This window comes from Pseudopodoces humilis, chromosome 3, assembly GCF_049639895.1.
Source record: "Pseudopodoces humilis isolate 2021_Gansu_Grassland_sample_001 chromosome 3, ASM4963989v1, whole genome shotgun sequence".
NCBI lineage: Eukaryota > Metazoa > Chordata > Aves > Passeriformes > Paridae > Pseudopodoces > Pseudopodoces humilis.
This window is the reverse complement of record NC_142202.1, coordinates 14,379,990-14,394,025: the sequence shown is the minus strand read 5'-3', so window position 1 is coordinate 14,394,025 and position 14,036 is coordinate 14,379,990. Positions and strand designations below refer to the sequence as shown.

At 40.1% G+C, this 14,036-nt stretch overlaps 1 protein-coding gene across 1 annotated transcript in view; it reads left to right on the top strand.

The window, feature by feature from the left end:
• LOC148184582 (uncharacterized) overlaps window positions 1-14,036 on the top strand; it is a 74,115-nt gene that overhangs the window by 411 nt on the left and 59,668 nt on the right. The window contains exons 2-3 of the mRNA XM_088052343.1: window positions 60-147; window positions 4,993-5,107. Of these exons, the coding sequence (XP_087908469.1) occupies window positions 75-147; window positions 4,993-5,107 (188 nt within the window). The 5' untranslated portion in view covers window positions 60-74. The remainder of the gene's footprint in view (window positions 1-59; window positions 148-4,992; window positions 5,108-14,036) is intronic.

Sequence of the window (14,036 nt, the reverse complement as noted above, 5' to 3'; positions counted from 1 at the left end):
TGGCCTCAGAGCAGGGGAAAAAAGTAAACGAAGCTAGTTGTGGTCTTTTTCCTTTTCAGGAGTCACATAATAAAATGGATGGCACAACACAAGCAGTAAGGAAGAGCTCTTCTCTTTGTAGGGTTCCTCAGGAATCTGCTAATGAAGGTGGGTTTGTGTCGAGTCCTACTTAAATTAAGCTCTGGGAGCTTCTGGAACCAGGGCCCTTGTCTATGCCTGAAAAGCAAAAGAGTGTTATCTGGTATAAAATGTAAATAGATGATGGTAATTAAAAGCACATTAGGTAGAACCTTGTTTCAAGCTGACAAATGAAGGTATAATATAACTAAAGGAAATGACAGCTTTTAAAAAGAAAAAAAAGCTTTAAGAACACTTATACTTGAGATTCTAAAGGAAATGACAGTGGCATTCTAATTCTCAGCTCATATTAGACCAAATATAAAAGTATGAGAAATCTCAGTTGTTAAGGAGCACTTTTTAGAATTAACATTTTGTTACCTTAAAGAATGTCTGGAGAAACAGTGGAGGATGTTTATCCATGTCCGAGGGAAGTAATTCTTGCCAACTTATATTAGAGAAAGAAATAATGAAGTCAAGTTCCTGTGAGAAGAACTTTGTAGGGAAGAAGAATATAAACATCAGTCTGTTTGGGGCCAGTTTCTGATTACTAGATTACCATGTTACTGTACTGAACATTCTGTAGATCTACATAGTTACATGTAAATATCATTAAAGTATTTTTATTTTTGGTAGTAGCATTGTGAAACTTTGCTTTAACTCTTGAATGGGAAGAATAACCCTACCCAAGTATTATGCTGACCTTACTGTGTCATGATTAAGGATTTTTTTTCCCCTCATTGAAAACTTCTAATCTTTAAACTGATGTATTTCAATTGTTTGAATCCATTTCTGTTCAGCTGTTCTAGCTGTGCTTTCTTCACCAAGCAAATTAATTCTTGGTGTCACAAGATTACCTGAAATTGCTCAATGTAGGTATACTCCAAATTTTTAGTGCTCTAAATCTTCGACAGCTTGGTCAAGGATGGATGACAAGCTAATTTTCACATAGAGCCTTCAAGAATATAAAGGTTCTGATAGTAGAATAAGACTTTATTTAATCAAAGCAAACTCTAAACTTCCTTAAGTAGTCTTGAACTAGTTTGAAACTGAATGGTCTCTTGTCCTACAAAAACACTTTCTGTAATTAGCTCCTTAAGATCCAAGATGTACTCTCACTGACAACCAGAATACATAGAGGGCAATCTATAGTAGCTATGCAGAAGTTTGAGTTAAATGCTCTGAGTGGATACAATGAGAACCTCGTGCTGAATAATGCACACTTGATTCATTTACTCAATAAATTGCTGGTGCCAAAAAAGTGATTCCTGTAAGTATTCAGTGTTTGCTTACAAGGCATGGAGTGAAGAAATACTTGCAGTGCTCTTGTCTGACATTCTTGACTGTGCTTTAGAAGGCCAGACAGTAGAAAGCCTGAAAACTCACTGTCCTGGTTTAGGACTGTGACATTATTAACTAAATCTCTGTATCTTTTCTCATAGCTGTTAAATGTATCCTGTCTGGGACTTGTTCATAATTTCAGGTTTGTTTCTCAGTCTTTAAAATGTTCTACTTAGCCATCCTGTGTCTCCACTGCTGCTGTAAAGCCTCTGAGAAGCAAAACACCATTCTGTGATGGAAATGGCACTGAGCCCAAATTAATTTGGGCTTCATTGTATTGACCACTGTGGAGGTGCTATAAGCCATCCTGTATGATGTGCTAATAAGCCATTCCTGAATGTGGGTGTGATTTATACAGGCAAGATAATTTTGCCTTTGTCAAGACAGCTTTTTCTTTATTTAAATTGGGAAGAGAGGGAATGGGAAGTGGAGCTAAACTGTACAGTGATCTTTTTGCATAATTGTCAACAATACAAATGCTTGCTGGGCTGGTTATGTTGGCCACAAATCACCTTTTGGTGACCCTTGAACAGCTTCACATTATGAAGAGAAAGGTGTAAGACCTGGGTGAAGAGCTTGCTTGGAGCATTTATAGCATAAGCAATTTGGACAGAGTTGTCAAGTGCTAGCTCATCATATTCAGGCCATCTTCTAAGCTGCACTGAACTTCAAATGCATGTGTATTTAAATGTTAATGATAACTGGTTCTCTGCTTCCTCTTGAAGAGTTGGCTGTTGCTTTGAATAGATCACTTTCCTTCCTGCATGGAGGAAGAGATGCCACAGAGTGCTTAGTGATAACAGTAACTTGCTAGTTATGTGTTAACATAGAAGAGTTAGAGGTGAGGCAGCTTCATAGAGAGATGTAGTACAAGTTGTGGTGAAGGGGATTCCTATGTGAGGGTGATGTGCAGAGACAGAAGAGCAACTTTGAGTCAGCTGATCTTCTCTAAAGTGAAGACAATTAAAACAAGTATCAAGATAGTGAATCAGTGTTTCTTTTCTAGAATCTGAGTATTGCTGAGAAATTAGAGGTGGTGGGGTTGCAGAATAAACAGGATTGGGAAATTACTATGGCACACTGTAAAGTGTTAAATCAGTAAGGTTGGTTGAAGCCAGGCTGTTCTGCAGGAATCACCACTGTTTTATTCTATTTAATGTATATGTCCACTAGCAACCTGAAAAGCCTCACTTCAGAGTCTGTTAGAACTATGCTTTGAATGTGGGACAGATTCATTTAAGTTGTCATGATCCATGCTTACCCTGAAGATGTGGGTATTGCTTTAAGAGTTGATCAAATCTAGGATAACAGATTTCAATGAATCTGTGAATTACTTCTAAGGGGTTCACAAAATGTAAAGGACAGACTTCAACTTGTATATGATGCCCTAATTCTTTATTTAAAAATTATTCAGAAACAATAATTTTGAAAACTGGGGGAAAAAACCCAACAAACCCCCCTACTGAATTGATGGTTTTTAATTAAGTGCAAATGCACAGTTATTCTCCTTAGTTTTTGCTTCCTAATATTTGTGAGAGAACAAGAAATATTTTGAGAACATGGTTATAGTTTATTACACAAAGCCCACCACAGAGCCCTTAGCTACAGCTTGTGGATTTGAACAAGAAATACAAGGAGTCATTTTTTTTTATTGTGTTTTTTAATTGATTCAAGTGGTTTTGCAAAGGAACCACATGTCTCTCCCTCTCTATGGATGAAAGTGAAGTAGAAAGGGCTGAAATGACTTGTCCAAGAGCATTTCCAGGCTGTTAACAGGGCTGTGAACAGAACCCAGGGTACAGGAGTACTTATTTAAGGCTTTCTGCATGGTGCCATGATACTGCTTTCAGAAGTAAAAGAATTTTGCCTATTATTTCTAACCATCTCATATGCTGCTAATATGTCCCTTGACTAAAAATACTGCATTGAAGATTTGGGACTGACCCACTGTGAATTTCTGACTTGTAGCTCTTTAAACTTAGAGGACTCCAAACATAAGATTGGAAGATCTGGGCCTTTCAGAAATAGCTAACAATACCTAGAACTGGTTGAACATGCTTTCTATGCAGCTCAAAAATTCCCATGTCATTTTGTTGCAATGTATCTGACCCTCAGTTCCTCTTAATTGTGTTTTACAGCCCATCTCGTGCAGCTAGAATTGTCTCACTCTTGCAAAAAAAGATTCTTAAATCTCTCCTTCTTTTACCTGGATTCCATGTCTCCTGAAATCCAGCTTGATGTTAGCTGACCTTCCTGGGTTGCCTTCTGGGTGAATGTCTGTGGCTAGGATGTTTTCTGTTGCTATACCAACCTGGTTTCTGCACTAAAAATAAAGACCTCAGGGTGGGGAATGTGTCTTGTTTCCTATAAGCTCACATGACTTGCAACATGTTTATCTAACATGTTAATTCTAATTCTGCCCTAACAAAAGCTCTTTGGAAGCATGAGTGGTACTTCAGTTCTCATTAATATTTTTTAATAAAAGTAACTTCTAAAAAAAGTCCTGGAGGGATTGTGCCTGAGTTTTAAAGCATTATTAGCTGTCTTGGTAGAAATTTCATAGCTAGATAAATATCTACACAGCTGCCTTCTGGATTTTTTGGGAGTATGTTTGGGGAGGGAGAGGGAGTATGGAGTTGTTTCAAGTATGCATTCTATATTTTCAGCCCATTTATCCTGATAATATCCAATGAAATCCCCAAACATGGTCCTCTGGATTATACTGAATTTAGGTGTTTCAGATAGTCTGAACTGATACAATGCTTCATTTTTAGCATTAAAATAGATTTGGTATAAATCCCATAATTTTATGGGTGGCAAGACATTATTTTGACTTGGTGGTTCTCATTCACTCAAGGTTTGCTTCTTGCTGTTCGTTTTCAGTCATGCATGTACAGAGATCAGGTATGGGCTTCACTCAGTTGTTATTCCTTGGAGCCTACTTTTGTTTTGCACATTGCATCAGCAGTATGTCCGTATGATGAGTTCTGTCTTCAGAGCTGGGGCTTTCTGCCCCCCAAATAAGACTGGTGTGGGTGTTATTTATACTGCCGTGGAGAGGATGCAGCTTGAAGAGATCTTTCAACATAATGAATTGAGTCAGATCCCAAATGAGAAATGTTTACCAGAAGTACATCCAATACTCCCAACTGGAGAAATCAATCATTTAATACCAGGAGGCTGGAGTTATATGAGGGCCCGGCTCCAGATTTTGACCTACCAAAGGAAAAGAATGGCTTCTTTATGAAATTTCTTGCTGATTTGGGGGGGGGTGGTTCTTCCCTAAAAGTATCTCAGTGGGATTCTGAGCTCCTCATTTTTATAAAGTATTTATGTTCCCTGGAGCTGGTCTATCCTAGGCCTAGAGGAGCAGGAACAGTTAGGGACACTTTGCTTCACCTTTGTTATGAACAGCTAAATACGAAGCAAGTATGAGGAATCCCAGTCTTCATTTTCAATGTGTCATAACAGTTAGCAGCATTGTAGAGCATCTAAAAGTGGGGTGCTTAAATGGGATTTGGTATCTCCATACAGAGAAGGGGTCAGCAGTGAGAAGTGATGCTGCTTTCAATCCTGAAGGCAGGAAGACAAAGTGGTCTCACCATCAGCACGTGAATGCAACTGCCTTAATTTCAAATCTGGAGAGCAGGTGGGTGTGTGTTTTATTGGTACTGACAGTTTTAACCCTAACAACAACTGTTTTTGTTAACTGGTGGGAACAAGTTCTCCGTGGTAAAAAGAGAGCAATTACAGTTTTTCACTATGCTGCCTGGTGGACAGATGCCATTTTAAATGTCCTGCTCCAAAGCTGTATCCTTTTCTACTGTAAGAGTTCTCTCAGTAAAGAAAGATTTGACCCGCCCAGGAAAAAAAAGTGTAGCATGTTGTGTCCATATGTCTTGCCAGCTTGCTCCTTTGCTAGTTGGAGCAGGTAGAAGAGAGGAATTTAAGTCCTTTTTCTCCATCTTGCTATCTCAGGTGGACCTCTTGGTTGTGCCCTATCTGATAAGTGGGGGTAAGGTCTAATTACTCTTATGACCAAGAGATACTTCATCAGAAAGCATTTTTGGATGCCCTGAATAGTGTTTTACAGTTGGGGTCCAAGTTGCTGTTGCCCTTAAGAAGCAATCCTGCTCTTCACAGTTAAATTTTTGCTGCAACTACCCTGTACCCTGTTCTGTCAACCAGCATTGTTAGGCAACACAGTTAGGCAGATCAAGGAGGTAAAATGACCACAAACTAATCCAGCTGAGGCACAGCTATTTTACAGACATGTGCAACAGCAGTACAGAAAAATGGTGGGAAAGGATGGCCCGTATGTGAAGGAAGCTTGCAGACAGATTGGCTCGCTGTGATCCTGGAAGCATGCCTTTAGTATTTCCCAGGGTCTGTGGGTGAAAGTCATTCCTAATTAGATCTGTTTTATTGGAATGCTCTCAGCCGTAGCTGTGCTACTGTAGGACCTGTCTGGGCTGCTGCTGAAGCCCCACGTTCTGCTCTGTGGTTGAGGTGTGCATCCATGCAGGTGGCAGCACGTACTTCAGAGATGACCAACTTGGGAGCACACAGCAAGTAGAGACTTTAAGCTACGTAATGACTTTAAGCAGTTAATTTCTCTCTGTTGCCACGTAGTGGTGATGTTGGTTGTTGCCTTCAAGGAGCTTTGGACTTCTGCTGAGGGCACGTGACAGGTAAGTTGTCAAGAAAGGTCTTACAGACCAGTACCTATAGGTGACTTTCTCTAGAGCTGCATGCTTTATCCAGTTATCCACATGGTGGTGTTTGCTTCTATTTATCCTCCATTTTCCATGTACACATTCCTACACCTCAGCAGAGTCAGCTAATCAACAACAGGAGCTGTTTTCCTAGGAATAACTGACAAAATGTAATACATTTTAAGGGTAGCATGCTGCCAATATCCCCTTTTGAGTCTACTCTGTTGTCATCCTAGGTTATTCTATATCTAGAAGATTTTCCTATCCCATCTTTATCACATCAAAGGCTTGGTTTGATTCCCCAATGATCCTGTTTCCATGATGAATCCCTAATGTGTCAGGTTTTTATCATTATCTTATGCTGATAAGCAGACATGGAGGATAGATCATTCAGAAGAATGTGTGTATAAATGAGATCAATGGCACTGTAAAATCCTCTCCACCAACTCTTGGTCATGAGCATGAGTGTGATCTAGGCCTTAACAAAATTTATATAGCATATGTAAATGCACATTCACTGTCAGGACAGCTTACAGAACAACTGATTTAAGTATGTTAAATAAAATCTGGTTTTCCTCCACTTGGCTGTGTCCAGTACTACAAACTCAGATTTACTGAGTCACTGAGTTCCTGAGTCTTAAATTTTGTTGCTGAAGTTTTTATGGGTTTTTTTCACAGCAAATCAGAAAAGAAAAATGGGAAATCAAGATTATTGTATATTTTCAAGTCTCAGCTAAGATGAGAAGGAAAACTTGAGTAAGACTAGTGTAATATTCTAGAGTATTTCCTTTTAGGAATTGGATAAAGGGAAGTGATGTCTCTACACTGTTTTATGCAAATAGATTACTGACTGTCACTGTAAGTTCATGTTCAACATCAGTAGAGAAGCTGTTACTCTAGAAGTTTATAAATGTTCAACCTTTGTTTGTTTTGCAATTTTTGTTTCTTAACAGCTCGTCCTTGTCTTTGTTTTTTATCAAACTGGTCATCTCATTACTCTGTGATTAAATGGATGACTTTGTCCTGTAAGCCGCCTGGCAAAACCAGGCGTATTTTGATACAAGCTGGGTTTGTTTCAGATTTACATCTGTGTACATGGCATTTCTTCTGTGAACCACTTCAGGTATGGACTAGTTAACAGTTGTTCACAACAAAAAAACTCAGGCATTTTAGTCTTTTTTTTTTTTTTTTTTTGTAGTGAGGAGGAAAACAACTGAGTAGAAGGAAAAGCATCAAATCTAATTTTCTCTCTCTATGCTCTGTTCCAGCGTGACACTAGGTGCAGTAGTCAGTGTTGGGCAGTACTGGGCTGTGGTTGCTCAGTGCCAGAATTTTACATAGCTCTGAACACCTTTGGGTGGAAAGGGGAGGTCCAGCTCTCACAATCACAGAGTTTCCACAGCCTGTGTAATCATCTTGACAGGTCACTGATTCTGTTGCACCACACTCTGTTGGGCTGTGTGTGTGCAGGGTTTCCATACTCAGCCTGTGAGGCGTGGAAAAAGGTGGCAGTCCAATCTATGAGTCAATTTTTGGAGGTGTGGAAGAGTAGTCAGTGAAGGAACATAAAAAGGTGAAGATTGGGGAATGGAATGTTTGGCGTTGGTTTTAATTAGAAACATCCTGTTCATCACTCATATGTGAGATAAAAAGGGAAGAATATCCAGTAATAGTACACTGAAAGAGGAAATATCTGTATTTTAGTGAGCAATTCTAATGAAGCTGCCAAGTATAATTGAATTGAAATACGGACCCTATTCCAACAATATTTGCCTTATTGTAGTGTATTGAGTGAGAGTCAACTGGCATTGTATTTATTCCTAATCTTTCTGCAGCTGATGACTTTTGTCTAAAATCCAAAGTACTTCAGCACTAACTCAGTATTAAACTTAGAAATTACCTCTGTCAGCTAAAAGATAAATACAGCTCAACCAACAAACCTTTCTTTCATAAACCTGAGGCTTCTTGTACCTGTCCAATCAAAAAGGTACAAAGATGGCTCTTGTACTGTGACCTAGAAGAGCAAGTGTGTAAATCAGAGGAGGAAGCTGATACTTGCAAAGCTCGGAGCTGAAGGTTTTTTTGGTTTGGGGTGTGGGGGGGCTTTGTTCTTGCCAAGGAGGAACCAACCACTGTACTCCTCTGCTCACGTTCTCCTGGGTGTGGTGCTGTGACTCGATGAGAGAGGTATGTGCTGCCCGTGACTGCAGCTAATCACCTAGAGTGACCTCTGGTCTCCCTTCCAGCAAACCAGCTGCACTGAGACTGTTACTGGAAATTAGATTAAAATCTGCTGCTCCTGGATTTGGTTAATTAGCTGACAGTACCTTTAAAATAATTTTTAGAGCATTTGGACAGTGATGTGAAACATGCATCACTTTCAAGGCTTAAAGCTTACTAAATTAAGTGAAACAATCTGAGATCCTTCCACATGTCAAAGGGAAGAGTTTAAGAGGTTTAAATTCAGAGTGTTCTACATTATAAAACTTAACAAATATCAATATAAATGGGTACAAGTAGTCCTTCCACCCTCTGGATGATACAAAAGACTTTCCTCACTTTCAATGAATGTGTCTATGTAGACTGAAGCTTCCTCTGAACCAAAATTTTTTTGGGATTCTGATTAAAAAACATGTGAAGAGATGGTGCAGAGTAAATAACTTTGAATTACCGTAAAGCTGTGACATATCATACCTAAAAATAGTGGTAGAGAAAACTCTTATTTTAGAAAAATTTTAGAAATTATACAGAGACATTTTTGACATTCCATTCAGGCCATCAAATTGTAACAAGCTATCATACTACAATGTAAGACATAAATTTTAGAAGAATGAGAAGTGCAGGAAGTTTGAATGATGCATGACCGAAAATTTACTCATCTTTTATATAATGCCTTCTTGAGGTGCTGACATCTTCAGTACGTTAATTGTTCATAATGAATACTCTTGCATAAAACATTCAGAGGTAATTTTCTGAGGCCAAAGAATGACTAAAAAGTTATTCACTAAAGACCAATCAATAATCTATATCCAAAAGAACACTCATGGGGTCTGAAATAAACTGATGTAACAGGTAGAGAAGTTTGCATATATAAAATAATCTGCCCTTTTTATAGGTTTGATGCCCTAAAACAGAAGCCACAGAATTGGGTGAACTGGTGTAGAGGCAAAACCATTATGTTCTAATCATGTTTCATTGAGGGCAAGGGAAAAAACAGCGTTGGGCAAAATATCCATATCTCTTGTGGCAGAGATCTAGGAGATGGCCACCTCTGCTGCAGGTAATACATGATTGCTTTTGTGCTATATACTTCAGGATGGATAATAATAATCATGGAAAATATGTTTAAAGAATATACTAAAATATCAGGAAAATAAATTAATTGATCTATCAGGCTTCTTCCAGGCAATAGTTTTTTAGCAACTTGTCAAATATTTCTTGGCTGTTATACCCTCACATAAGATATTTCCCTGGTTCATAAAGAAAATTAATGTGAAATCAATAATGGTGTTTAAAAATTCACCAAGCACTTCCCATCCAGTGAAAGTCTCACTTTCAGAGTGCCACTAATGCAACAGGCAGAGTGGGAAAACCACACAGACTTGACCTTAGTGGTTAAAACAGAAGCCAGTGCAGATGGAAAGTGCAGTGAGGAGATGCTTTCAGAAACAACCAGAAGAACCTGCCTGCTTCCTCACAACAACAAACCTCTAAGAAGAGCCACTGTGAGCATCAGCTTGCAAAAGTATTGTTTGAAGATGCAGTCAAGATGCTATGCTGGCTTCCTGCTAGAAGATACAAAGTGTCCTGAACAGCAACAAAAAAAAAAAAATAAAAACAACAACAAACCCAACCAGCCAAAAAAAAAATCACATAAGAGTGAAAACCACAACAGAAAAAAAAAGTCTCTCTAGCATCATCCAACCCTCTAAGCTGCTGGATTTCAGACAATAAAGAGGGGAACCTTTGCTACTTCAGGTTGCTTCATTCTACTTCTGCAGAAAACCTGGGATCATTGTGGAAATGTGAAGAAACAAGCCATTAATTAGATTTGTGTGTTAGTATATATTTTTAATAAAAGTACAGAGAGGAGTACTACAGTCTGTGGTTTTTGTGCCTGTATCTGCATTTAGATGATTCCTCTGGTGAAGGAGATACACTGTAGTTACCATTTATGTAAATTAATACAATTGTAATTACCCACAGTTGCCACATTTGATCTGTGAAAATAAATAGGATTTGTCAGTATCCCCTCTTTGCCCCGTTCCTCCCCTAAGTAATTCAGGGCTGCTTTCCAGCTTCTTGCACAGGGTTGTTCAGCAAGGGCGGAAGGTGAAGTGCAAGTCTGCAGACTTTGGGGGTGCTGGTCTCTTCTGAAAGGCTGATGTACTGAGCTGCTGCATCCAAGAGCAAATTTCAGAGTTTGCTCAATACTGTCATCTCCAGGCACTCAAGCCCACATTCTCTTGGTGGTATTCACAAAGATTTTAAAATATACTGCTTTATTACTCATGGTGGCATCTGCTTTTGGGGGTTCACATGTGTCACACCTCCCCAGGCTTTTTTATTTGACAGAGTTAAAAATTGTTTTTTTCTTTTTGGGTTAGAATTCAGGTTCACATGGAAGCATTTGACTCCCAAACTGCATCTTCAACCAGCAGATAGGAGATGCACAATAGAATTGGCAGAATTGCAGTTCTCTAAGCACTTTTGGAGACATATGCTGCTTTTCCCACTCCTGGAAGTAGTCCCACAGATGTCTCATGATTACTCACTTGAGTCATGGTTGCAAAGTTGACTTTTTGGTGGTTTGGATTCCCAGATTCCCGCCCTACATATTTAATAGAAGAGCAAATTCTGACTGAAGACCTGCCCGGCGGTGGAGTGGATAGGTTTAACCAAAACCCAATGTTTTGAACGCAAACTAAACGTCCTGACGGCTGAGCACGGTGTTTGGTGGAAACGAGACATCCCGGAGAAGGAGGAGGAGGAGGAGGAGGAGGAGGCGGCGATGCGAACAATGGCTCGGGGGTTAGCGGTGCTCCGCGGGGCCCTTCCCGGCGCTGGGCAGCAGGTGGCGCTGGCCCGCGCTCCGAGAGCAGCCGCAAAGGCGGGCAGCAAAGCCCCCCGGCCCGCATCGGAGGGGATTTTTACAGCCAAATCGCTCTGGGGACTCTGGGTGTTATTTTTCTGGCTGAGCTTCTCCCAGGTTCATGTGCTCCGTGGGAAACGTGGGAGCACTAAGCCTGTGCCTAACTGGGTGCTGCAGGGCTTTAATATCTAGTGTATCAACAGAATAATGGCTTTTGTCCCCCCCTCTTCCCCCTCCCAGGTGTGCTCTTGCTGTTAAATGAATTATTACATGCTGCACCATCAACAAATGTTAGGCAACCCGAGAAAACTTTAATTTGCTTTGTCTTTTAAAAATTCCATCGGTTTGGTTTGTTGAGATTTTATTTTAATTTTTTTTGTGGCTTTTGTTTTGTTTTGCTTTTTTAATGGAAAAGGAAAACAAATTCTGTCCATAACAGTCCTCTACAGAGTTCAGAATATTACACATACCCTGAAAATGGAGATTTAAAGATTCATTGGATATTCGAGATGGTCTGAAAATTATAAGCATTTCTCAGTGCTTTCTCTTAAATTTTTTGCAAAGCTTCTTGAACATTTGAATCAACTGACTAAGTGGGTTCAGTTTTCAGGCAAGGAGAGTTGTTTTCTCTTTCCTCCCTGGTAGTATTTTTACAAGAAGTGAGGACAAGATCAGGCAGATGGAAGAGGGGAAAAAAAGTGTGAAGGAATTGTAACATCAAAATCTTTAAAACTGCATTATTGGTTTGAAAAAATGAAGACAGTTGTGTAGCTCCTGCGTCTAAATTATGTAATGTTTTTAAAATGCCATTTTAGTTTTAAAAATTGCTGCATTTATTCAGAGACTGCTGAGAATGAAAAGTATTGATAAGCTTTACTAAGCATTTTCATATGGAATCTATTTTCAGCCACATACCAGAAAATGTCTTTGTTATTTTTTTGAATGAGACCCTAATCTCGGAATGACTTTTCATTTATCAGAGCCTTTTAAGTCTGCTATTGTGTTTCCAGTCAGATCCTTTCCACTCACTTCTTTTTTCCTGTGTCAGCCTCTTACAAACTTGCCATAGGGCAAAGTTCGCAGTTATTTTCCACAGGCACAAGGATTTCCCCTCTCAGGGGTGCACTTGGGCTTTATGCAGTGGAAGCCAAGCACAAATTAATGCCGGCTCTAATAGTTTGTGATAAAGTTTCTTGTGGTATATAATACTTAAGAGCAAACACTACAATTTTTGATTTAACTTGTTAGCAATTCAAAGGCTTTTGTTTCTTATGCTGTTTAGTCAGATGAAATGGCTTAGTGGTTTCTTGCATCACCAGCATTGACATTTGTGTCTGTGTTGGTGTTCTTAGTTAGCACTGTGTTGGTTCCCACTTCAACTATAATTTAGTAATGTTCAGATACCACTTTCTAGGAAAAAAAAAGTAAGTTCTGGCATCTGCAGTTAAGGAGTTGGAAAACGTGAGTGCAGTATGCCAAAAAAATCCCCTAAGAAATATAATTGACTCCTCTTAAAATTAAATTATTTTTCTGTTTCGGTTTTTTTTTTGAGGGGGGAGGAGGGGTGGATTACTAATGTTGTAGCACTTCAATTCCCTGAAATATATTTATTTTAACCTTTTCCAGGGTGTTCAGGTTTGGTTTTGTATATTTTATGGGCAAGAAACGGCTGAAATTCTCTCAAGGGGTTAAAAAAAATCACAAAACCTGTTTGTTCTCGCCTAATTCACTGTTACAGATTTTATGACTCCTGGTATCAAGAAGGATTTGTGTTCCTACCCTTGACAGAAACTTCCACGTCCCCATCCTTCTGCAGTGAGGCTGTGCCAGCTGTCAGCCTGGCTGCCATCTCCCACCCTCCTGCAGCTGAGCAGAGCTTTTAATCAGTCTTGGAAAGTGCTCTGCTGACCCTTCCCTTCCGACAGAGGCTGATGTTGAGGCTGTAGTTCCTCCTATCAAACGTGCTTTAGTGTCTCTTGCTGGGCATTCGCTGCCTTCAGCTGGAGCTGGGACCAGCAGTTGTTTGCCTGTGTCAATGACCAGCTAATGACAGGAGTGGGCAGAGGATGCCTGGATCAGAGACAGAGCCAGAGCTGTCCTGCTTTGTGGCACCATGGGCCCAGATTGCTCAGTAATGGTTTATCAAGTATCAGCGTGAAAAAATAATCAGTCAGGTTGTTTAGGTAACCTAACTTATCTGTTAGCAGCAAATAAACATCTGCGTCACAAAATGCAAGCAGTGGGCAAGAAATCTGGGGATTTGTGCAAGTTCTGTTTTGGAAGAGCCGGGCTGGTCAGAGCCAGCTCCCCGGGAAGGTGGCACCAAGGAACCAGTGCAGATCAGCTGGGGCTCCAGAGGCCTGCAGCCAGCACAGCCTGGCTCTGCTTCCTCCTGACACCGAGAGGCGAGTGTGGCCGATTCCCTTCCTGTCTTTCCATCCTCTAGTCTCCTCCTGCCATTTGATTGCTTTGTTTGGGCATGGGGGAGTCTGCATGTTCCATTTTTTGGGTGTGTGTGAAGGCCTTGGCACCATGGGGCTGGGCCCGGTGAACATCTCCAGGCTGCTGCACCAACACCAGATTTATTATTTACCCAAATTTATTTGCTGCTAGGAATAGCAAAGGCAAGGAGTTGTAATAGAGCGTGGAAGGGGGAATAGCTTGCCATTACTGATGTCAGGTTTAGAGTAAGAACTGCATTTATGTTATTACTGATCATCCTCTGGAGAACTGTAAGCGTCTCCCTGGATAGGGATCCAGTTTCTGCCTTT